Source organism: Sceloporus undulatus, chromosome 2 (assembly GCF_019175285.1).
Source record: "Sceloporus undulatus isolate JIND9_A2432 ecotype Alabama chromosome 2, SceUnd_v1.1, whole genome shotgun sequence".
NCBI lineage: Eukaryota > Metazoa > Chordata > Lepidosauria > Squamata > Phrynosomatidae > Sceloporus > Sceloporus undulatus.
The window spans coordinates 312,737,013-312,763,984 of NC_056523.1; the positions used below are offsets into that span (position 1 = coordinate 312,737,013).

General features: G+C 41.4%; 1 protein-coding gene across 1 annotated transcript; it reads right to left on the bottom strand.

The window, feature by feature from the left end:
• Positions 1-142: 142 nt before the first annotated feature.
• SEC11C (SEC11 homolog C, signal peptidase complex subunit) lies at positions 143-26,972 on the bottom strand. The gene is made up of 7 exons (XM_042453924.1): positions 26,784-26,972; positions 20,467-20,520; positions 13,850-13,959; positions 10,236-10,385; positions 7,526-7,645; positions 6,005-6,062; positions 143-2,394 (listed from the first exon to the last, which is right to left on the bottom strand). The coding sequence occupies exons 1-7, from the start codon at positions 26,970-26,972 to the stop codon at positions 2,341-2,343; spliced, it is 735 nt and encodes a 244-aa protein (XP_042309858.1). The 3' UTR covers positions 143-2,340.

Here is a 26,972-nt window from a genome sequence, read left to right on the forward strand (position 1 = left end):
AATAAATAAATAAATGCACAAGATGGTGCCCAAAGGGGAGAGAGAGAGAATGGAAGAGCCAAGAGATAAAGAGGCCAACTTTCCAAATAGTCTGTTTTAACAAGTATAAAAATGACACCCTAAAATAAAACTAAATCATACAAACAAGACATTGATCTTTTAATGATATTGCATAGCATGATAAGACAAAGGAAGAGATATTTTGGGGCAACACATTTAATAACAACAGAACCTGCCCCCCCTCATTCAATGTTTTTGTAGCGCCTTTCAGATACATTTAGTAATCTTTGATTGCAGTTTCCCTTTTTTCTTACTTTTTGAAAGGTAGACAATGGAATTAATGGAATTGATGCATTTGTAACCGTGATTATGCAAAAACAGTCCTGAAGAATTAAAAGATTATTCACAAGGTTAAAGTGACTTCTCTAAGGCCGCAAAAGGGTTGTGAAAAGCCAAGAATGGTCCTCAAAGAACAGAAGTGCTGCCAACAGTTAGCAATTTAGTGAAGAATTATGAGTAGCATTACAAATTAATTCCATCTGCAACAAGCTATACTAGCTACCACTAGTTTATGTTGGGAGGGCAGACTGCCCAAAGTTTTCCTATCCACCCCCAGAAAAGCTCCCTTTGCTACAGTTCAGCAGATCTAATGGTTTTTATAACTGCTACTTGGGACAATCACATTCACACTTCAAGTTCAGTTTCTGACACTGAAAAATTATATTGCTCACCTAGCAAAGGTATTTATTGTTCTTTCCTGCACAAAGAGGCAGAGATCTCAAATAACAAATATATACTTGGTTCATAACAAAGATGTCCTATAGATTAGGTAAAATAAACTTTACCTAATAAAACTTTGTTAATGCTAAATTAAGTTTTGTGTCTGCTCCACCATAGCTATGAAACCTAGACACCTCATGTTTGTCATGTATACCAACAGGAACATGTGATATAAACTTAAAGGTATTTTAAAAAAAACATTAACTAATTTCAGTCAGAAGTCTGCAATAACATATTTCATCACTAGGTGGCAAATGTGGCTAACCACTACATAGCTATTATTCAGGACAGTGGCTTTCATCAGAATGCATTCCATAAGATGGCTTGTCTACACTGTGAATGGATACTGCAGAACAGGAGTTTAGAAGTAAAAGTAACAGAAAAGAATGGGAAAGGCTTCACCCAGAACAACTGAAACTCCAAAGTACAGCTTGTAAGGCTGGAACCAAACAGCAGGAATGGTCTGGGAGGTCAAGTGTTTTTCCAGATAGGTCAAGTGAAACACCTGTGAACATTTTAGACCTCCTATTAACAAATATGGAAGCTATCCAACACATATATCTCTAATTACCATGACATTTTTCTGCACGTAAACAGACATAATTCCAGTTAGTTACACATGACAGTTCTAAATCTTGGCACCTTCTCCTGACTGCATGGAAGGATGATGCAGATGACCACATTGCCAGGGTTGGGGTGAAAGGGCACACTTCAGCCTAGCATGGTCATTCAGATGGGCTTTTCCACATATACTTCAGCAGATGTAGAACCTATGAAGCTCAATTCACACATCACTTCTATGGACCTTCATTAGGTAATACCACTCTTGCAAAAAAAAAAAAAAAGTCATCTAACAACCTGTTGTTTATTTTTGAAAGGTTATTCAAAAATGGTGATGAGACACTAGGATACCTGGTGAACCTCTTCACATGGAATGGGCAGCACATGGCTTGAAGAAAGATCCAGTGACTTATTTAATGATCTGGGGATGGAGGGGAGCTAGGAACTGTGTTGGTACATTCCTTTGTTAAGAGATAGTGAAAAGGAACCTTTCATTTTCTTTCATGATTCCAGGAATTAGGCTACTATCTGAAACACGTGCAATACAATCTTGCTAGTATATTTAACCTATTCGATTCTTTGAGGATATCTAATAGGGAAACTTTGCCAGAACAACACACACAGTCATTTGATTGCGTGTTCATTCCCATCCAGTTCCTTTCCAATAATTCTGCTACTACTGTCCTTGGTTAACAGCAATTGTGTGAACATGGAGAAAGTCAATGTAATAATGTGAACCAAACTGCAACAAACAGTGCTGTAATCAATAGAGGCCGCAGTTGTAAGAACACTTATAAAGCTTGTCCCAATGAAAGCTATGGGGCTTACACACAAGGACGTTTTCAGGACTGTGGACATGAACAGGAAAATTTATGTTGACAACACAATGCTGTTTGCACATCACGTAATACTACATACAGACACAGGGACATTTCAAATATATTAGTATCTCTTCATAGATCTATGCTCTTGAGTTGTGCAAGGCAATCCCAGGTTCTTTTATGATTCTCGTTTCAGTAGTACATATGCGCCCATTACTGCCAGGAGAGCATACTGTAAAAGAAGCGTATTGATTACTACTGTGCAGATATATGTATACGTTGTCATAAACACATACACAGGGCATTTCTTAAAATCGATACTGTTACACTGTATATATTAAATCAATCAATGCCCCTTTTTCCTAATGATCTCAAACCTAGACTATATTTTTTCAAACAGGCATTCTCCAGTTGTGTTGAACCATAATTCCCATTCACTGTCCCCGTCTAGTATGCCCACTGGCCAGGCTGGCTAGATGTGGTTGCAGTTGCACATCAAGAGCAGGTTTAGGGAAGAGTGAACTCTAGGACTCACAATATAAAGCTCAGTCAAAAACTGTCAGCAAAGATGCTGCAGTGTGACGCTCCTGCTTTCAAATGCAGAACCAATTTTTGTGTGCATCCTTTTGTGTGCTAATAAGTGCAGCTAGACTGATGTATCCCCCTCTTAAATTTCCTTTCCCAATGCATTTAAACACTTTCTCAAGGAAAAAAAATTAAAAACAATTCTGAATTAATTCCCAACACCTGCAAAGGTAGGGCTAAATACCCTAAAGGCACCAGATCCTGTTTGATCTTGGAAGCAAAGCAAGATCATCCCGGGTTAGTATTTGGATGAGAGACCATCAATGAATACATAAAAGTCTGTATTTTAGAAGAAGGATCTGGGGAAAAAACATCTGAGGATTTCTTGCTTAAGAAAACCTTATGAAATTTATGAGGGTTGTCATAAACCTGCAAAGAGCTATTCAAGCCTACTTTCTCCCTCGCTCATTCAGGCCTAAGTTCAACTAATGGTCCCAAACACAGACGATTAACTAAATTAATTGAATTTATCGAAGTGGAGGGTAAGCAACTGTATTGGGGCCAGTCGCCAATTACCTCTCCTTTGTGTGCCCCACTCTATCTTACAGCAAATCCAAATAAATGTTTTCTTCTGTAGGTAGACATGCATCTTCTGTCACCATTTTGAGTGGTAGGTACTGAAGAGGAAAATGGAGGTTTCTCCACTGTTGATTATCCCAACATGACAACAAGAAGTGAAGGCACATCTCTTCCCATCACCATTTTGAGAGTAGCTTCAGAAAACCCCCCAGATATTTGGGAGAGTATAAGGTTCTGGAGTACTTGTAAGGATCGGATGGTGGCATTTGTGGCCTTTTCTGTGTAAATTTAAGATAAAAATGGCCCCCAAATTTTGCTGATTTTTTAAAAAAATAAATAAATTGGGAGGTGGGGTGGGCAGTTCTGGGGTACTGCTGGGAGGTTCCAGCAGGCCACATTCTGCATTTTGCCCACCCCTGACATCTTTGAAGCCCATCTGTCTGCTCTAGTTGGGACAAGTAATTGGATTTCCATACATGCATTTCTGGAAAACAAATAGCGCAAGTGCTCTTTTGTTTTGATACAGAAGTATTTAATAGCTGTTATATTTATCTTTATTTTTTGTGGAACAAGAAGTCAACAGAGGAAAGTCAATGGAGCAGGAGGCCTAGGTGCTTGTGCTATGGGAAGGACATGCAGGGCTTAGGATAAGTGTGTGTATATTAATACATGCAAATAAACCCCCACTTGATCAGAGAAGATCTAATTTTTCATCCTTAATTTGTTTTCAATGGATACTAAAACAAATCTCAGAACACTCACAGGATGTGCGTAGTCACTGCATGATTACTTGCATATGGAAATTATACCTACAGGTGATCTATACAGCAGGGATATTTAAATGTTGCCTGTAGCAAATACGCTTGGTATTCAAAATTTGCACTAGGCAAAATGAATGCTCGACTCTATTCATGAACATGAATAGATATCCCCAATGGGTAAATCTTCAGAAAAATGTTTCTTTTTCTATTTTTCCTGCTTAGGAAGCATTGCATATTGGCCATAAAACCTCTTCATTTTGTAGAGAATTCTGGGTCAGATTCTATTTTATAATTTTGGCTCCCCCAGGATATCAGTTAGTGGAAGTTATACTTTGCTTGAGCCAGACCATTCATCCCTCTCACTCAGGGGTGGGCAACTGTTGTCACACTGGAATTCCCACAATCCTCCCATACTCCCTCACCACTGCTGATTTTTGCCAGGAATGATGGGAGTTGTAGACAACATCACCTGGAGTGATCCGGGTCAGTGGAAGCTGCAGCAGGCAGTAAAGTCTCCACTAGCCTTCCCCAAACCTGGAACACTCCAGATCCTGTGGTTGTCTACATCTCCCACCATCTTTAGCTAACATAGGCAAAGACCAGGTGAACAGGAGACAACCTTGCTCAAGTCAGGGCATGGATGTTCTATATTAATTAGCAGTGGTTTTTCAGGAGTTAAGACATGGAAATCAGAGATAGCCCAAATCAGAGATAGCAGAGATTGAACCTGGTTCTTTCTACATGTAACACATATACTCTCTCACCAAGGTCCTGGGGAAACTGTTGGAATTTTGTTAAAATTCAACTAATGATGCTCTTTAAATTTTCACAAGTATCTTGCTCTTACTAAAATCTATGAGTAAATATATTTCTTTCCTAAAAAGGATAACACAAATCTCATTTCAAGTATTTAAGGCCTTGGACCAAACACCTTTGCGTAATGTAATATTAGTCCATTAAACTTAATGGACATTTGGCCACTGATTTATCTGTACTGTAAATATGCATAAAACCCCATACAATTATTTTTGTTTATCTTTATGATCAGCTATTTAGTCTGACAGTCAATGATTTGTTCAAGGCTATCTGTGGCTTCTAGCTACCTTTTTGTGCAACCTGCTGGTGGTGGTCAGAATCACGATAATCCAAATAATTTATTCATCTTAAAAAGAAAATAACATTCTCAATATTTGAATGTGTGATGGTAAAAAATCCCCACAGTAATATCTAAACTGAACAAGCTGCTCCCTCCTTACTCTATTAAACTCAGAAATATGAACTCGAGACAAGATTTGCTCAAGGGCAACATTCCTTTTATTATACAGTACTTTAAATCTGACTTGCCAGGCTTTGTATACTGAAAGCAATCTACTAGGAATACTGCCCAATTGTTACTGAAGACAATGAGAGCTACATAGGATAAGCTTTAGGAAGGAAGACAAGTCTTATTCATTTCAGTGACATGTGTGGACATTGCAATTGTCAATGTGTTACATCCATTGTGTAAAGGTCAATGTTGTCCGATATTTGAAACATGAGTCATACCTCAAAGCCTAAGTACAGAAGAAGTAAAAGACAACCAGTGTGATAATGCAACAAGTATGATTAGAAATGGGAAGTGTGAAAGAGTGGAAGTATGATACACCTTATTACAGTGAGCCCGCCTCATACGCGGGCACACTTTATGCGGCTTTCAGCATATGCTGAAAGCCGCATGGGGAGGAAGAAGCGGTGCATCCCATAGGGACAAAAGGGGTGTGCGCCTGTGGCATGTGTGTGCCGCCACACCGTCATGTGCACAAGCCCCATTAATTTAAATGGGGCTTGAGCATAGGCGGTATTTGTTTTACGTGGGGGAGTCTGGAACAGATCCCCCGCGTAAACAAAGGGTGAACTGTACTATCTTGTCTAAGCAAATTCACTAATGTAAATATACTAATCAGAGATAGTTTCTTAACAACCTACTGGCCCACTTACCTTAAATTTTGGATAGTCATTCATGATTATGGTCACCATTCCAACATATGGCAAAAACCTGATTGAAAAGAGTTAGAACATTACAGTATAAGATTGCTATACCTCAGATCAAAACACCCTTTCTGTTTGTAATACTAAGCTAATTCAAATGTAAGCAAAATATTTCCCAAGTGGTCCTAGGGCATATGTGCTTTTAAGGTGTAATAATGATTTACCATTCTTTTAAAATTAAGTTTCTAGTCCTTATAGATTAGGGTTTGGAGAATTAAAATGGGGTAGATCTTGGACAAGTCACAGTTCTTCAGGCTCAGAGGATGACAAAACCTGCCCCAAACCCCTGTGATAGGTTCACCAGGAGCTAAAAGTAAAGAGGACTTGTAATGTCCAATAGCTGCAATGAGGAAAAGAGACAAAGGATACATCCACACTGCAGAAATAATCCAGGTTGACACCACTTTAACTGCTATGGCTCAGTGCTATTGAATTCTGATAATTGTACCTTTGTGAGACATTTAGCCTTCTCTGTCAGAGAACTCTGGTGCCACAACAAACTATAGTTCCCAGAATTCCACAGCATTGAGCCAAGGCAGTTAAAAGTAGTGTCAAGGTGGATTATTTCTGCAGTGAAGATGCAGCCAAAGTCTCTGGACTTTGAAGAGAGAGATGGTTTTATTGTGAAAAATAGGCCAATGTGGTTCAACCTGATGATCACTTGTCAAGCATAAGCTTTGGAAATACAGTGCACTCTATGACGCAGGCGCACTGTACTCTTTTTAGAATTCCTGCAGACTGATTTTCAAGTTATAATTCCCTGAAGAAGGCTAAAATACAGGATGATTAAAAAAGAATGGTGCAAAAGTAAAGCTGTTCGGTTTTGCACCATTCTTTTTGAAACATCCTGTATTTCTAGGTTGAACTGCACAGGGCAATTTTCAAGAATAAAATCATCTCTTCTTCAACACTCTGAGACTTTGTCACTTTTCCACATCACTTCACAGGAACTCCCAAAACAATGGTCTGAGATTGGGAATGTGATTCTCCACTGTTATCTCCCTTAAATGATGAGGAATAGAAGAGGTGACCTTTTCTGACTAGCGGGGTAGAGGAATTTAGGATAGGGGGAGGGGGATCTTGACCATCTGCCCACCACCACCGTTTTCCCCATCCCCTGAAGATGAGTGAAAGTTTGAGCAAAATAAAAGCATACAAAAATTGAGTCATTTATGCAGCAACTACATGGCCCATGGTGAAATCCTAGTAAAAGTTAAATGACCATGGTAAAAGGCATCTATGAAAGAACTTATCCATAAAAAGAGAGTGAGTATTAATAAAGGAAACCTGGCAGTACAAAGACTAGCCAAAATCAGAGTATGTTCTGTTGAGATCAGTACTTCTCACAGTGAAAGAGAAATTACACAAGGCCAAACTCCTTCCGAAGTTTCTCCTAGCCTTGGTTCAAAGTCACCTATAAGCCATCCTTCATTAGATAGAGAAAAAAGCACATATTGTACTGTTACTTACCCCCGTGCCCTGCCTACAACGTCTTTCTTTTCCAGCCAGTTCTGCCCTTCTTTGTACAAGCCTCTGTCATCAACTTCATTATTATCACCCTTAGTCAGAAATTTGATGTTGCCATTTTCTCTGCAAACGAACAGCACAGCAAGATCATCAGCACCTCATTTTAAAGTCATGAAGCAAAATGTTTGCAAAATATGAACAGGGAGGTCTAGGAGATAAGATATCAACATGTACAAGGGGCCCTTCCTGTGTTTTTAATAAATATCCAAGCATTTGGGGGTGGGGTGTTAACTCATTTTACTCTTACTGACAGATATAAACAACTATTTCTCCCCTGCTCTGTTTATTTCAGTCAAGCATAATAAAGAGTATCTGTTTAAGATTATATTTATGAAGTAGATGCTTGTCCTACTGTTATTAAGAGCAATTAGTATATTTCACATCCTAACAAATAGGCACCCTTCACACACAATAAAGGAATAAGCAACAGAATAGCAGGCATTCTGCTATCAAGAAAAAAGGGAACCGTTTCCTTTTTTATTTATTGATGAAACAGAAACCTGATAAAATTTGACAAGTGCCTAAAATGAGATATGAGTTCTTTGGTCAAGATGCAGAAGCTGGGACTGGACCAATTCATGGATGATCAATGGCTAATCATTATATAACCAACAGCTCTGAAGTGTTTGAAAGAACTATTGCAGGTTTGTTGCTTTTAACTGTCCCTGAGTCAGCTCTAACTCATGGCAATCTTGCAGATGAGACTCCCTGTCTCCTACTGCTCTGCCTGTGACTTCCCCGATTGAGTCTATCCATTTGGCATGCCATCTTCTCTTTCTATTGCCTTCTAGCATTCCTAGCATTGTCTTTCCTGGTGAGTGATGCCTTCTCATGATGTGGCCAAAGTACAACAGCCTCAGTCTCTACATATCTTGGCATCCAGGATAGTTCAGATTTAATCTATTCCAAGGACCAATACATTTGTGTATTTTCAGTTTCTCTAGTTAATCAGGTCTGAATTGGGGGCAGGGGAAAGTAGAAGGCCTTCACCAAAGACCTTGAAGAAATGCTTCCAGTCACAGTTGAGAGCACTGTGCCAAATGGACAAACACCAATTTCTTATGTTCCTCTATGAAAACTTGGGTTTTAGAGGCAGAAAGTGTGACCCTGAACACCATTTGCTGGAGAGCAACAAGAGAGTCACTGTCTTTACACCCTGCCTGTTGGGTTCCCACTGGATAGTCAGTGATGAAAAGAAGACACTGGAATCAATGGATGTTTTGTCTGATCCAACAAAGCTCTGTCATTTTCACAAGCTTCATAGACCTAGGCACATGTGACCTCGACTAAGGTACATATACATTGCTGCAATTTCAAAGCTGCTTCCAGTGTTGTTGTTTTTTAAATCATATGAGAGCCAAGGCAGACTCTTTCTGATGTTTTTGGACAGAGCTGAAAAAGTGACTTTTTCAGATTAAAAACATTCAGAAAGTCTGTCATAGTCAGCATTATCTTTTCCCCAAGCTCTGCTTCTGGGTAAGAAGCATGTAAATCACAAGCCATGCCACAGTCATCCTCCCTCCCTTTCCCTGCCCTCAGACTGTCTTTCCCTAGTACTAGCATGCAAGCAAGGCATCCCATTCACATGGCCTCAGACCTCCAAAGTGAACTGCACAGAAAGGAGCCAGACTGCACATGTGCTTATTTACTTCCCCACCTACCTCAAGCTATCCACCAACCCATACTATGACCCACAAGACTGTGTAGGACACAATGTTCAGTGGTATCTAGGGCACTCTAGGGTTTTGAGGTATAGCTATTTCCACACGCTGGACTACAGGTGATAGGCAATTCACATACCCCACTGACAGATGCTTTCATCAGTGAAATGGGGAGAGAAATGATATTCAACCCTCCCCCCCCCCCCCCGCATTGTGGGAAAGGGGAATATCTGGAAATTTAGGGAATGAGGAACCTTAAGGGGGGATGAAGAAAGTCCTGTCATATAAACAGACTTCTGTTTGTGTTTTATTTCATTTTCCCCTGTGCCAATTCATGTAACCAAGGAGAATGAATCATCACAAGGGGAGGTCTTGATAACCGTATGGTCAAAAAAGTCTTATGAAATTGTCTTGAGGTTGGACAACAGCAACAGAAACGTGGTTTCTAGCTTCACTAGCTTCATGGTTTGACCAAGAGCACTATCATGCAAATAGCAATAGTATCAGCAAAATGAACACCGAGGGAACAATACTAACAGATCCGCAAGAACCAAGCAGGTCCTTATATGTTCTTTAGAAACCCAAGAAAGGAAAACAAAATTAAGAGGCTCACAGCACTTGCAGCAACCATTCAACATACTTATATTAGAGCTTGTCAGACTTCAACTAACTACCTCTGCATTATTTTCAAAGCACATTAATTTAGTAGCTCAAATGACTACTAGAAGGTTCCTGTCCTGAAGTTTCCATCCCATCTAGATCACATATGACACCTTGTGGTCCTCGGGATGCTGTTGGGACTGCTGTTCCCATTCTCCTCTCAAAAGTTGCTATGCTGGCAAGGGCTGGTGGGAACTGCAGTCCCACAACATCTGGAGGATCACAGATTTGTCTAGACCTGTTTTCAATAATTCTACAGCTAACAAGCAAGCAAGATTACAACAGGTGAAAATGTAGTTATCTTCATTATTATCATTATTATTTGCCATTACTTTTCATGAACCTTGATTACTCTGTGCACAATTGGAATATCTCTGCCTTCGACTTTGAAAACCACTATTTCACCAGCTCTGATGGGGTCATCTCGGAAGTTTGTTAAGAACAGCAGGTCTCCTCTGTGAAAGGCTGGCTCCATGCTGCCACTAGAAATAAAAAAGGGGGGAAAGGCATGCATTAAACTGGGTTGGTATGAAAGTACTTCATGCATTGTGTGTGTATGTGTTTATATTTGATTACTGTAACGTCCTCCTGGCTGGGCTTCCTCTTTCTCACCTCCGTCCTTTAATCTCTGTCCAGCATTCAGCTGCATGCATTATCACATCCGCCCACCGCTCTAACCACATCTCTCCTGTGTTGGCATCCCTTCACTGGCTTGCCCGCCCTTTCCGCATTCAGTACAAGCTCCTGCTGTCAACGTTTAAAGCCCTCTATGGGCTGGCCCCTCCTTACTTATCAGACCTTCTTTCTCCTCACCTTCCCACTAGGGCCCTCCGTTCTGGTAGTCAAGGTCTGCTGTCCCAACCCAGGATTTCCTCTGCCCCATCTTGGATTTGCCCCTTTTCACTCACTGCCCCTCACTCCTGGAACCTTCTTCCCCCGCAAGCAAAAGCCATCACTTCTTTAACCAGCTCCAAAACCGAGTTGAAGACCATCCTGTTCAGAGAAGCATTCCCAGGCATTGCATAATTGTCACTTGCTATTTGATGTTCCTTTGTTGCCTGTTTTATTGAATCATTTCCTGTATTGCTATGTATTTTATATGTATTATCTTACTAGACAGGCCCCTTCCCCACCACCACTCCCTTCTCCTTTTGTGTCGTGTCTTTTTAGATTGTAAGCCTGAGGGCAGGGAACCGCCTAATTAAAAGACTGTAAGTACAGTGCTGTGTAAATTTACAGCGCTTTATAAATAAAGGTTAATAATAATAATAATAATAATAATAATAATAATAATAATAATTTATTTATACAAATGCTAAAAACAATAGGATACTGAAGGCTATAAGTAAAAAAAAATTATGCCAAAAACCTGATCCCAGAATTCTGGGTAGGCTTATACAAGGGTCAATATGGTAATAGTGCTGAGAAAGTTCTGCCCAAAACACCATTCTCCTTACTTCCGCAGCTGCTGCTCAGCCAAGAAGAGTTTGAGAGTTCCTCCTTTCCCAGGGAAGAGGGAAAGAGCCCCGATTGCTTTTGCAAGGCGCTCACGTGTGTGTGTTGTCTCCCTTTTTCCCAGAGAGGGAAAGAGTCCCCATTGCTTTTTGCAACGTGTGTGTGTGTGTGTCCCTTTTTCCCAGGGAGGAGGGAAAGAGCCCCATTGCTCTTGCAAGGAGTGTGTGTGTGTGTGTGTGTGTGTGTGTGTGTGTCCCTTTTTCCCAGAGAGGGAAAGAGTCCCCATTGCTTTTTGCAAGGTGTGTGTGTGTCCCTTTTTCCTACAGAGGATCCCCGATTGCTTTTTGCAAGGAGAGAGTGCATCTGTATGTCTTCCTCTTTAACTCCTTTCCCAGGGAGCAGGGAAGGAGCCCCACTGCTTTTGAAAGGAGTGTGTATGCATGTCTCCCTTTTTCCCAGGGAACAGGGAAAGAGCCCCAATTGCTTTTTCCCCCTCTTCCCTGGAAAAGAGGAAGAGGGAGACACCCACACCTTGCAAAAAGCAATCAGGGTTCTTTCCCTGCTCCCTGGTAAAGAGGAAGGCATACACACATGCACATGCCTCACAAAAAGCAATTTGGGGCTGTTCTCCTGCTCCCTGGGAAAGGAGGGAAAGAGCCCTGATTGCTTTTTTTTAAACAAGGAGAGAGAGTGTGTGTATGTCTCCCTCTTTCCCAGGGAGGAAGGAAACTGCCCTGATAGTATTTTGCAAGGAGAGAATGCATGCATATGGTGGGCTTTGTCATTTACATCCTTTGTTACATACCTCTAAATTGTACCCTCGACTTATCCACGGATCATATCAAAATCCAAAATTTTGTCCCCAAAACCTGCCCTCGACTTATACATGGGGTCGACTTGTACATGAGTATATACGGTAATTTGATATTTAACAAGAACCATATTTTGTAATCCAAGACACAAAAGCCTTCAACCAATTATCAATAAATTAATTTAAATTAATTGTATGAATGTCAACAGTAAAAATATAAATGGCATTTATAGTATTTTATACACAAAGCCAGAGAGATTGTTTAAAGGAATAAGTTATTGCTACAAATAATTATAGTGAGGGTCCTTAACCCAGTTCCATCTTGCATTCCTTGCCCAGATGTATCCCTCATTAAGGCTACTACTAAAACTCACTAATTATCAAAAAAAAAAAAAGTCTGCTGGACAATGGAACAGGGCCTTCTCTGTTGTAGCTCCAGCACAATTCAAATCCACTACCTAGGGAGGGTTAAGATGGAGGGGAATAAATCTCTCCATCAGAGAGAAGCTCTGCCTCAACAGCCCTAGGGCACCTGCAGAGTGATCAATGAAGAGTGATGTACCACAGCATTTCTGATGATAGCCAGTCAAAGAGGCCTAGAAAATGGGACTCTTGGTTGACTGGATCCAAGGCCCATTCATTCCCTCAAGATCAGACCTTTCATCTGGGCTAGCATGTATTTGGTACAAGCACTTTCCTCCTGAACAACAGTGGGGGTGGAATATAAAAAAGAACCAAAGGCAAGGAATAAAGGTTATTCCAGCCCTGGCTGACACAAGCTAGTGGGTTTAGGCAACAAAGGGTAATGAGTCAATGCATTCCTACTCCATTCCACTCAGATTTGTTCTAGACCAAAGGTGAATCCATTTTTGGAGTCCAGGGCCAATTTTCTACCACCCGGGGCCACTTGTGAGTTGCATCAGTTGCAAAAAACGGGGGAGTTAAAGTTAAATTTGGAAATCAATGGATGGCTACTTTTCCGTTTGGGTTTTTTGGTGGATAGAACAAATTAAGGCTCAGCAAGGGTGCTGCACTTGTTCTAATGCAAATTGTCACTCCTGGACATACCGTATCTCTTTTTCTGCCAATTTTTTTTCAGTGGGGAGCAGGGAATCCTAGGTAGCTGCCCAGCCTCATTTTAAAGGACATCCAGAAAAGGAGATTCTATCACTTCTCTAGGCAATAGAGAAGTCAAACTGCTTTGAAGTGCACATCCACTTTTCTTTTCAAAAAGCAAACTCTTGGCGCACAGTAACAAAGTATTACTGTTGTGAGAAATCAACTCCCATGTGCATTAGTACAAACTTTCAGGAGACAAAGTAGCACAGAAGCGTGATACAGTTGGTCCTCAATATCCACTGATTCGGCATCCACAGATTCAACCATCCATGACTTTGAAAATATTTTTTTTTAAATAATCCAAAAAACAAATCTTGATTTTGCCATTTTATATATGGGTCATCATTCTACTACACGATTGTATATAATGGGGCTTGAGCATCCATGGATTTTGGTATCCACGGGGAGTGCTGGAACCAAATCCCAGCAGATACAGTACCAAAAACCTACTGTAAATACAATTGAAAAGTGTGCTAGTTCAATTCTCAGGTCTATTAATTTAAGTGTAGAATTAATCATGCACTGTCCCAACAACAGAACTACTTAGATCAAGAGACATACCTGAGCACTACGACAATGGGACTCTCGCTTCCGGTGATAACAATAAGGCCCTTCCAGATCATTAATGCCGAGGACACAATCATAGCAAAATTTAAAACTTGGTAATAGAGCTGCAAGGAAGCGAAGAGTCACGATTAGGAGGAAAGGCAGATTACAAACATGGGATTAAAAAGAGTAATCACTTGCTCATTTTATAACATTGTTAACTGTACATCCTGAAAACTTGATTCAATAAACACAGAACACATAAGAAAACCTACACTCCCAGTGTGTTTGCTCTAGCTGAAGTATTTGAATAGTGAACTTGTACATGGACTGCAAATTCTGAATCCTTATAAGAAACAGAAAGAATCAGATTTCCAGGCAGAAGAACTTCAAGAAAGGATTGAACCCCAGAATAATCTAATTTGCCCCTTTATTTGCCCCACATGGCATGCTGCACCTACATTTACATTAGCACAAAAGCCCTCTGGGGGCGGGGTGGTGGTGTTTAAGTTGCATGGTTATGGCTTTTTTAAATGCTTAAAACTCCCTGTCTCATTCGAACTAATACAAGGAAACCTATTTACCCTCTCCAGATACAGGGAAAACTATTTATTGTTTGGCTGTTTGTTTTGAGCAGGAAAGGGAGGCAGGAGGTTTCTGAATTCTAATTTGAACCTGTTTTAGAATCTTTATCTTCAGGAGATACACAGGAGTTTTCACAGCATCACACATCTTCGCAGGGTGCCATATTTTTATAATGAGGCCAACAGCAGAGATGCACAAAGTAGGACAATCAAAAACATTACTGGGATGGAGGGCACACTAGCCAAACTACCATGAAGAAAAAAGGCACAAAGCAGATCAGTAGGTGGGAAAAGTAGGGCATTCAGCTTCTTCTACCTGCAAGGGCTGGCTGTGAAGCATCCAAAACTAAAGATGGCCCAGTTTCTCAGCAAATTTTTGACCAGGTAAACAGTTAAAAAGGGAAACAAAAACAGGTTTCTTCCCCCACTGTCTGTCTTCTTAATACAAAAGCCATATGCTTTGCCTTACTACAAGACAAAAAGCACATAAAAAGGCAAGCCTTTTGGACCATAATTCCCATCATTCCTCACTACCAGCCTTGAGGACTGCATCTTACAGAAGTTGTAGTCCAAGATACAGTACCTGGAGGACCCAGGGTAGGGAATACGGAAACGCACTGTAGGCCATCAAAGACATGTTGTAGACTATCCACTAATGCATTTCCACAAAGATTTGCTATTCTCAGGGTGTTTACATTAAACTGTATGACTACATACGTACAGTTAACCAGGGTGGGCAACTATCAGAGGCTAGGGGACTGCATTAGTGCTCCCTGGAGACTTGAAAAACTACATCTCTTTGCAAAATAAAATAAAATATAAATATTTTAAAAAATCAACAATTTTTTAACCACAAAATGCCCTCTAGTTTGGATCCCATAGATCAATTTTGAAATAAAATTGTTTTGTTTATTTTATTTGTACAGTAAGACATGAGCCAGAAGTCACTACAAAGCATTTGAAGGCAAGTCTCTACCCCCAAAAAATGTTTCAAAAGTTTGTTCCCCCCACCATCACCACCACCACATAAATTGTCTGTGTGAGCCACAGTGACCACTGTGGCACTGACATATCAGGGTCACAGCAATAAAATATAGCGAATGGCCACCAACCTGAATGGTTTTAAAGTGGGATTACACAATTTCATGGCTGTCAGTGAATAGGAATCACAATGGCTTTATAATACATTATTCCTCTCTATATCAGATGCTGGAGAATGTGGGCAGGAGAGTGCTGTTGCCTTCATGCCTTTATTTATTTATTATTTTATTTTGTTTATATCTCGCCTTTCTCTCAAGATGAGATTCAAATAAAGTATCAAAAAGTAATAAAATGCTGGAGTTAGAAAAAGTTCAAATGTAAGGTAACAAGGTAAAGTGCAGCAACAATCATACAAGATGTGTGTTATATCTGGGAAGTATAGTTGTTTTATTTATTAAGTTGTGTTTGAAAATTTTGGAAATTATAATCTTTGATCAGAGGATTGCTGTTGAAGATACAGTGAATTTGCTGGATTGTAGTTGTATGTGGATATATAATAAAGTTTATTTTTTTAAAAAAAATATGAGATTCAAGGCAGCATACAACCGTTTAAAAACACAATACAATTTAAAAAACCCTTTCAGTACACAAATTAAAGAACAAATAAATCAAATTTCTATTTTAAAATTTCTAGTTAAAAATGCAGTTGAAAAGCAGTTTTTAGAAATAAGTATAAAACATTATAAAACAGAATGCTTGGTCTACCACATCATATTGAAAGCCAAAAGCCAGCTTAAATAAAGAGGTCTTTACCTGCCAGTGGAAAGGCCGCAGAAAGGGGTCCAATCGGACCTCCTGTAGAAAGGAGTTCCACAACCTCGGAGAAGCCACAGAGAAGGCTTCTTGCTTATGAGCTTCCCATTGAGGCAACTGGATATCTCCTGTGACAAAAGAATGCTAAACCAAGCATCCCTTTGGTCCAAACATCCCCAACAGACTCCTCATATAAGGATTTCAAAGGATGTCATACTGAAGGAGTAAGCTTGTTTTCTGCTGCTCCAGAGCCTAGGACACGGAGCAATGGATTAAAACTACAAGGAAACAGATTCCATCTAAACATGAGGACAAACTTCCCAGTGGCAAGGGCTGTTCAGCACTGGAATACGCTGCTTCAAATTGTTGTAGCATGTCCTTTTTGGGGGGAAATTTTTTAACAGCAGCTGAACAGCCACCTGTCAAGAGTGCTTTGTGTCTTCCTGCATGGCAGAAATGGGCTACTGGATGGTCCTTGGGTCTCTTCTAACTCTATGAGCATTGCTCAGAAGGTCATAACAGAGGATACGAACTGTTACTGTCTGAGTGAAGGGAAATTTATAACAGTGAAGATTTATTTCCATCTGTGACAGACCATCCACAGATGTGTATCCAGAGCTCATGAGGGCCTAAGTGGATTCATGCAAATTTGGACTTTCAGGGAAACAACAGTGTGATTGCTTCTGCTATTACACTGCTCAATCCAATTCCGAATCTGAAGGAATAAAACATTTTGACTTGCAATCATTCAGAGAAACAATTCCGACACTCCAAGGTAGGAAATCTCTGGCCCTCTAGATATTTTGGTTTTCCAACTCCCAGAATTCTCAGCTATCATGGTAAAGAATCATCTGAACTGGAGCCCAAAAATTCAGGTGGACCAAAGGCTCTTCTCCGTCTATGATAGTTTCATTAAGTCCCAAACCCAGCATGGATCCATTTGACTCAAGTTCTTAAGACACCAATTTGGTTGAGTGTGCCTTCCTTCCCTTGACTGCTCATCTACAGAAAGTTAACAAAACAGCAATGTCTATTTTTTACATCCTTATCTACTCCTTCCTCCTGCCCCACTTTTAACAAAAGGTTCTTCTCTCAATGTTTTCTGAGCCTTTTAAACTTTTCTCTCTCAGCATTTCTCTTGTCACATGTGTTTTCTCCTAAGGCAGCCTTGGGGAACTTTCTGAGGCTATGGAGGCAGCAACCTCTACTTGTGAGGCAAAAGCTTCTAGCATTCAGATTTAAAATACAACGAAGAAAGTAGAACCTTTTGGAGCATACAAAAAAACAAGTTTTTCATCTCCAGATAAGAAGATCTACTGCCATCTCCTTTTCCTTTTGTGTCACGTCTTTTTCGATTGTAAGTCTGAGGGCAGGGAACTGTCAAATTAATAACTGTAAATTGCTTATGTAAAGTGTACACTAATGGCACTATATAATTTCTTTAAAATCTATAAAGTGATATGGTTTTCTCAGTGACTGCCCCTAGGCTTTTCCTATGGAAGCCAGAATGGCCCCCTTCTTGCTATCCTTCCAACAGCAAGTAAAGACCATACCCTCCAACATCTCACCTATGAAAGCTGGCACATATATGGTCAAGATGGCCAAAGTTATTGATGAGGAATAACATACTAGCTGGAAGAGGCTGCAGCAATTTGCTTTTGCCTGAGCCTACTGGGAAAGGCAAGATTCCACCACTTCTTCCCCTCTTCTCTTGCTGAGTTAACTGAGTGCAAACTACAATTGTACTCTGAATTCAGTCTACAACAACCGAAGTAAACTGAGAACCAAAGGGAGAAAGTGGGAGAAGAAGGGGGAAAACCAGGACATTTTAAAAGCAGCTCAAAAAATGGGATGGCAGAGAATTAATTGGGACTGTCTCTCCTGAACTGGGACAACTGAAAAATACAAAAGACTTTATTCTGACATGCTTTTGAGAACTGAAGATTTTTAAAGAAAGGGCTTTTAAGGGTATGCTGTACTGTTTTAACTTATTGTTTTTAAATGGATTTTTAACACTGCAGTTGTACATTTTAAATAGTGTACTTAATAGTTTAATTCTATTTTAACACTAACATATTTTTAAACTGTGCTGCATTTGTTCTAATTTGTAAGCTATCTTGGCTGCTGGTTTTTAAGAAAAGGTGGGGTATAAATAAAGATAGTGATACAGTAATAGCAACTGCTGCTAGAACAGGCAAACTTCCAGCAAACTATCATATTCCATTCAAGGGAAAAAACTTTACACAAGAGATTTCAAGTTAAAACCATGAGAATTTAGCCTCAGCCATCTTCATAAACATAATATGTAAAATTGATGGCGCCATTTGTTACAGCTTGCAAGCAGCACCCATTCTTTCCCTCTAACATCTACCATTAACAGGTCAATCCTTACATCAGTTTTTGAGGTTGTGAAGCCAGAGCTGTGTAGATTTTGCAAAGAAAATATAAAAGTACAGGAACTAACACAGGACTCAGGACTTGGTATCCCGAGAATCCTAGTTCCCAGAAAACAGGGTTGTGAAAGTCCATGCTAGATGCCAGATAAAGAGATGAATAGTCTCCAGGCCTCAAGGACCAGAGAACCAATACTCCCTGATTCTTTGCCTCATGTCATAACTAGCAAGCAAATATGTATACAAGATCTATTTGCAAACATTTTTGAGTCACATAATTTCTGCTGGGCACAGGATTCAGCTTTTTATTTTACTTTTTAAGAAGAATGCATTATTATTTTTGTCCAAGAAAGTCTCCTAGTCCCTGGACATTCTGGGCTCCTAAGATTAACTGACAACACAGAATAGATGCAGTGTCCTTAAGCTATGCTTAAGAGTGCAGCTTTCTCCTTTCATCAAATCTGCCCAGCCTGAGGTGTTCAGAAGAGCCTTGCCTTGTGGTTTCCTGTGGACCTGAGGTCCAAACAGAGATGTGTGGTGTGTAACTTTGGCAGTGTTGGGAGACAAATTTTTGCACACACCCAACACCCACCATAGGAGACCCAGGCCCAGAAGTGCTAAAATATGCAGGGCTGCATAAAATTAGAAGTGATGTCTCACCTGGTTCTGAAAAAGAAAACATTCACCCATTGCAAAAGCTGATGACCCACCCTAAGGCATTTAGCACTGGGAAACCCTCTTTATATGGGTGGGGAGGGAAGACTTCAGAGGGCATCACCTAAAATGGCCTTGGGGGCACACACCATATTCTTGCCCATTCCTGAAGCTGAGCTTTTATTTATTAAAAACTATCACAGCCTGTACCTGAATATCTCAGGGTAAGTTTACAACAATCTAAATAGGAAACAGGCCTGTATAATACACTAGGTTTTGATCTGATGTTGTTTTTCATGGTTTATGTTTTTAATTGGTTTTAATTTTTTTTGATAGTTTAATTGCTTTTTACCTTTTGTCTAGTGTGAATTTTAAACTATGTTTTAAATGCTGTAACTTACCTTCAGTACCACAAAGGGAAAAGACATCATCATCATCATCAAAAGCAAATAATATAAAACAATTCAATAAATGTTTTAGTATATTTCTTCTTAGTGAAACGATAAGGCCTAAAAGCAACTGCTAGTCCCAGTTAGAGTTAATCACTGAAACAAAGTAATGTATATAAATGTTGACTTATCATGTTGCCATTCATACAGTGGGTGTACTCTGAGACTAACAAATGAGTTTAAGCTAAATCTCCAATATTGCCATAGATCTAATGAGTCTACTCTAGCTGAGACTAACAAATGACTTTAGCATCCAGCTCTCAATCTTTATCAACTGTTGATCCAAAACACACTGCAGAAATAATCCAGTCTGAGACCTCTTTAACTGCCCTCACTAGGGAATTTTGGGAACTGTAGTTTTGTAAGACATTTAGCCTTCCCTGTCAGAGAGCTCTGATGCCACAATAAACTACAATTCCCAGGATTCCCTAGCACTGAGGTAGGGTAGTTAAAGCGGTTTCAAACTGGATTACTTCTGCAGTGAGTTTTGGACCTGTGGCCAGACATAAGCCAACACTGCATTATTTCCATTATCTATTAAAGAGATTTTTATTCAAGTAACACTTTTCCAACTTATTTTACTGATGTTTTGATATTTTAAAATATATTTTCCTGGTATTTTGATATCTTAATTGTACATTGCTCATCATAATGTTCTGAGATGTTTATAAATGTGATACATAAAGGAACCAACTCAGATTCCCCACTGCAGGCAATGCAAACAGGCAGTGCAGGCAAAATCCATGCTCTCCCTTTACCTGGCGCTTGTTCATTCGCCGCAGGTCTCCAAATATATCCATGGCTAGAGCTTTCTGGAGAGCCAATAAAGATCAGAAAGAGAAAATGTTATTCTTAGATTAGAGCCAAGTAAAAACAATTCCAATTGTGCCATGGTTAGCCATCATTCAAAAGGTGGGCAAAGAAGTTGTGATGAACAGAATGCTGAACTGGAATTGACGTGTGTATCTTTAGCTGACTATCAATGGGATGGGTGGCCTTAAGACAGGCATTTCTCAGCCTCACAAACCTCAGCTTAATAATAATAATAATAATAATAATAATAATAATAATAATATTTATTTGTATACCGCCCTGTGGCGAACCAATCCGGGCGGTTGACAACAGTGATTATAACAGAGTAAAATATAAAATTAAAAACATTATAATCCCTCCCCTCCTTATAAAAGTATTAAAAAATATGACAGATTAAAAACACAATATCAAAACATAAAATATAGTTAAAACCAACTAAAAACCCTGGTGTCCCTCTGGAGATCCTCAACCATCACTGAAGATGGGGCCACGAGAGGAAAGAGGGGATCAGGGAGCCCAGGCCGGGATGGTTAATCTGGAAAGGCCTGCCGGAAGAGATCCGTCTTGACAGCTTTTTTAAAGCTATCTAATGATGTCAACTGACGGATCTCATTCGGCAGGTCGTTCCAGAGTTTGGGGGCGACAGCAGAAAATGCCCTCTGGGAGGTCGCCGCAAGCCTAGATTTTAGAGGCTGCAGTAAGTTCCTCCCAGAGGACCGGAGAGCGCGGGGAGGATTATACGGGAGGAGGCGGTCCCTGAGATAGCTTGGACCCAAGCCATTTAGGGCTTTAAAGGTAATAACCAACACCTTGTACTGGGCCCGGAAGCTAATAGGCAGCCAGTGGAGGGACCTCAGAACCGGAGTAATGTGGTCCCTCCTAGATGTACCAGAAATAAGCCTGGCTGCCATATTTTGTACCAGCTGAAGCTTCCGAGCCAAGCACAAGTGTAGCCCCATGTAGAGTGCATTACAGAAGTCCAGGCGTGAGGTTACCAGTGCGTGCACAACAGTTTCGAGGTCCCTTACTTCCAGAAAAGGGCGCAGCTGGCGTAGCAGCCGAAGCTGATAGCAGGCGCTCCTGACCGTTGCATTTACCTGATTTGTCATCAGGAGCGACGAGTCGAGGAGCACCCCCAGACTGCGAACACAGTCACTGGAGGAGAGTGTGACCCCATCCAGGACTGGAGGTTGCAACCCAATTCTTGGTTTCGGGGCCGCTACCGTGAGCACCTCCGTCTTATCTGGATTCAGTTTCAATCTGTTTTTCCTCATCCAGCCCATTACCGCTTGAAGACATTCATTGAGAGAAGAGATGCCATTGGAATTCGTGGCCGACGAACGAGACATGGAGAAATAGATTTGGGTGTCATCAGCGTACTGATAACACCCAGCACCATAACTCCGTATTATCTCACCCAGCGGCTTCATATAGATGTTGAATAACATCGGGGACAAAATAGCCCCCTGAGGAACCCCACAAGTGAGGTTCCTCTTACTGGAGCTACAGTCCCCGAGCAGCACCCTCTGGGACCGACCCGAGAGGAAGGACCGGAACCACTGCAAAGCAGTGCCCCCGATACCTAACCCCCTCAGGCGGTCCAAGAGGATGCCGTGATCTATAGTATCGAAAGCCGCTGAGAGGTCTAGGAGCACCAACAGGGTCACACTACCCCTGTCGATGCTCAGACGCAGATCGTCGGTCAAGGCAACCATGGCGGTCTCAACCCCAAAGCCTGTCCTAAAGCCGGTTTGAAATGGGTCTAGATAATCGGCTTCATCCAAGACAGCTTGGAGCTGAAGAGCAACCGCCCTCTCAACCACCTTGCTCAAAAATGGCAGCAGTGACACAGGCCTATAATTTCTCATATCCAGGGGGTCCAGGGAAGGTTTCTTCAGAAGCGGCCTAACAGCCGCTTCCTTTAGACAAGATGGAACATGTCCTTCCCTAAAGGACGCATTGATGATATCCGTGAGGAGTCTCATCAATGCATCCCCCCCCCTGAACGGCCAGCCATGATAGGCAAGGGTCGAGAGGGCAGGTTGTCTTCCTCAACTTACCAAGCAGCTTGTCCACGTCCTCGGTACTCACAGATTGCCACTGATCCAGTATAACTACATCGGCGGAGTCACTGGACGCCTCGCCTGTCGACTCTGTTTCAATGGTGGCTTCTAAGTCTGCTCTTATCTGAGAGATTTTGTCTGCAAAGAAGTTGTTAAATGCGTCACAGCAGGCCGTCGTCGGGTTAAGTAAGGGATTTGGTGCAGGGGGCACCTGCGTCATCTCCCTCACCACCTTAAACAGCTCTGCTGGACGAGACTCTGCAGACGCAATACGTGCAGAGGAGAAGGCTCTCTTCGCTGCACGTATTGCCTCCCGATAGGAACGAAGAAAGTTCCTATGGCGAGTTCTGTCGGATAAGAGTCGAGTCTTCCGCCACCTGCGCTCTAGCCGTCGTCCAAACCGCTTCATCTTCCTCAGCTCTGGTGTGAACCAGGGCCTCCGATTTGGGGCGGGATGGCAAGGGCGCTTGGGAGCGATCGTGTCGATAGCCCTGGTAAGATCGGTGTTCCAGGTATTGACCAGAGCATCGACAGGATCCCTGGCATTCCCAACCATTAAACCCTCTAAGGCTTTCTGGAATCCAGTTGGCTCCATAAGCCTTCGAGGGCGGACCATTCTAATGGGTCCGCCACCCCCGGAGGAGCAGAAATTGGCTCTGAGTTCTGTCTTGACCAGGAAATGATCCGTCCATGACAATGCGGAGGTGCTTACCACCTCCACCCACGGATATGCCTGTTCGGTACAGAACACCGCATCGAGTGTATGACCCGCACAATGTGTAGGCCCGTTGACCAATTGGGATAGGCCCATGTTTGTCATGGTATCCATGAACTCCCGAGCCGCGCCTGTTAAGCTGGTCTCGAGCGGGATGTTGAAGTCCCCCAAAACTAAGAGTCTGGGGGTCTCCAACACCAGCTCAGAGACCAGCTGTGTCAGCTCGGTCAGGGAGTCTGCCAGACAACGGGGTGGCCGGTAGACTAGCAGAATCCCCAATCTATCCCTGGTCTTCAGGCTAAGGTACATACACTCGAAATGGATTGTATTCCGGACAGGTATCCTGGTCAAGGTTAAGGTGTTCTTATGAACCAGAGCCACTCCGCCCCTACCATTAAAGGGTAGGGAACATTCTGCGACATTGTTTCCCAGCTTTTGTACCGGTCTTTCCCCTCCACTTTGGGCTTAGTTAATAATGCCAGAGCTTCACAGCCCTTAACTTTTTCACCCAATCCCACTTTATTTCACATCTGACTGCAGTATATGATCATGGTGGGGAAAAGATGCTAGAAATGAATAAAACCAACCAAAGTAAACACAGAAAGTGAGCATGGGGCATCAGCCAAGAGTGTTAGAACTTGGGAGAGCCAGGTTCAAGTCCCCAAGCAGCCATAAAACTCACTTGGCAGCTTAGGTCATCAAGAGTCACTATGATGTAGTGCCTTGAATGTTGAACCAGGACTCCAGGAGACCAGGGTTAGAATCTCTCCTTGGCTATTAGAAACCCAATGGGTTACACTCTCTCAGTCTCAGAGGAAGGCAAGGGCAACAAATCTTGCTGAGAAAACCCTATTAAATGTTCACCTTAGGCGGGTCACCATAAGTCAGAAGTTACTTGAAGCCACACAACAACAACAAAGCTCAGATCAGCCAGTCATTCTCTCCTGACCTCAGCTACTTCATAGGGTTGTTATGAGGACAAAGTGGGGGTTTAAAACAGTTATGTCAATTTCCTGAAAGTCACTAGAGGCCAGGGTCATGGTATTAAATTTAGCTTGAAAATGTTGGTGTTGTGATGGAATATGGACATTGTTTTAACCTAAAATAATAAATTTATTATAATTTTTATCCAGTAAGTTATAATTTAAACTAAGATATACAGAGAAGCAAATTGAAAAGAAAAGAATTGCAACATACGGCATTTATTTATTGTTGTTGTTATGTGCCTTCAAGTTGTTTCCAACTTATGGCAACCCTATCATGGGGTTTTCTTGATAGGTTTCTTCAGAATGGGTTTGCCATTGCCATCCTCCGAGGATGAGAGAGTGTGACTTGCCCAATATCACCCAATGAGTTTCCATGGTTGAATGGGGATTCGAACCCAGGTCTCCGAAGTCCAATGCTCTATTACACCACACTGGCTCTCACTAATATATGGCATAGTTGTATGTAATTGGTTTTCTTTTTTGTGTGCATGTTCTTATCTTTTTTTAATTTTCTTTTTGTGCTGTCTTTTTTGTTGTTAAATAAAAACACAACAATTGTAATACATTATAACAACATTATAATTGTAAAACTGAGAGAAGGGAACTGTAAAATTAACAATGTGTAAGCCGCTCTGAGAGCCTTTGCGGCTGAACAGCAGGATATAAATACTCTAAAAAATAGATAAATATGTAAAGAGATCTTATATTTTTGTTGAATGATATTGTGTATTAATTTTGTATTATACTCCATTTTTCTAGAATGTACGCCACAGGCCCATTTTATTGTATTTTATTCTGTTTTATGTACAGTGCTGTGTAAACCTACAGCACTTTATAAATAAAGGTTAATAATAATAATAATAATAATAGTACTGTAGCACCTTTGGAGACTAACTGAAAGAAAGAAGATGGCAGCATAAGCTTTCGTAGACTTAAGTTTACTTCCTTCAGATGCATTTGGCGGAGTGGAAAGGCAGGGACAGACCTATAGATGCCGTTAGTGTATGAGAATGTCAATTCAAATTAAAAATCCTTTTTGCATGGAAATGAAGTAGCAAGTCCAGTTTTAAGGGTGATCATTGGTGAACAAAGGCATTTCAAGAATTGACATCTGAGGAAGTAGACGTAAGTCTAGGAAAGCTCCTGCTGCCAACTTCTTCATTTCAGCGAGTCTCAAAGGTGCTACACGATCTCTCTCTATACTGGTTTCACAGACTAAAACGGCTATATCTTTGAAATAAATAAATATTATAAATCGTAAAATAGGGGAGCAGGGTGAAGCCTGCTAGGTGTTTTCCATCCTTCTTGCAAGGCTTCCCTATCCTTGCGTAATAGCAATTCCAGGACTTAAGTATCTAGGCTGGAAAAGACTGGGGAAAAAGAGCCATTAATACATTTATCACACAAATCTTCCTAACCACAAACCGAACCATTCAAGGCACACTCAGAACAGGATGCAATGCCGCAAACCCCAAACCTAACCCACCCTTCAGCTGCATCTACACTGCAGAAATAATCCAGTTTGACACTGCTTTAACTGCCACGGCTCAATGCTATGGGATTCTGGGATTTGTAGTTTGGTGAGATATCCAGACCAGGGCAACCAATTGTCCTGACTGCAAAAGAGGACAAGGTGCTGTAAAATGTAGGACATTAAAAAATTGAGGACATGGCCAAATAAAAGCTAGAAACACTCACATATATAAGTTCACACTTCTTAGTCCTGCTTAGAACTGAGGACATTTTGAAACTCTTCCTGGATAGGAGGATGAAATGTAGGACGTGTCCTATAAAAGGAGGACATCTGGTCACCATGTCTCTGTCACGAGGGCTCTGGTGCCACAAGAAACAATAAACCCCAAGATTCCATTTCTATCTGAAATCTGTGTACACTGCAGAATTAGCCCAGTTTGACACCGCCTTAACTGCTGTGGCTCAATGCTAGGGAACTCTGTAGTTCTGTGAGACATTCAGCCTTCTCTCCCAGAGAGCCCTGGTGCTACAGCAAACAAATAATCCCAGGATTCCATATCCATCTGAAATCTGTGTCTACACTGCAGTTTGACACTGCTTTAAACTGCTAGGGAATTCTGGGAATTGTAGTTCTGTGAGATATTCAGCCTTCTCTGTCAGAGAGCCCTGGTGCCACAGCATACTACAAATCCCAGGATTCCATTTCCAACTGAAATCTCTGTTCACACTGCAGAATTAAACCAGTTTGACACCTGCCATGGCTCAATGCTAGGGAATTCTGGGAACTGTAGTTTCTGTGCTACATTCAGCCTTCTCTGTCAGAGAGAGGTGCCCACACTGAACTACAAATCCCAGGATCCCACAGGATGGAGCCATGGCAATTTGGGGCGGTTTCAAACTGGGTTAAACCTGCAGTGAGGATGCAGCTGAGCCCCCAAAGCCAGTCAAGTGGGGCTGCAGTCGTGCAGACCAGAGAAAGGACTGCAGCACCCATTGTCCACTAATCCTTCCCCCCAAAACTGTACCTTTCTTTCTACCAGCAAACAAGGATGCTGCCCATTTATGGAGACAAGGCAGGAAGCCTCCCAAATATCATCAGAAGGAAGGCTACCAGAAAGCCTTGGCCGCAACGGCAGCCTCTTCCTTCCTGCTCCCAAAGACCATTCCCATTCCCCAGGACGGCCTGCCCAGGTGGGACAGGCACAGACACTCAT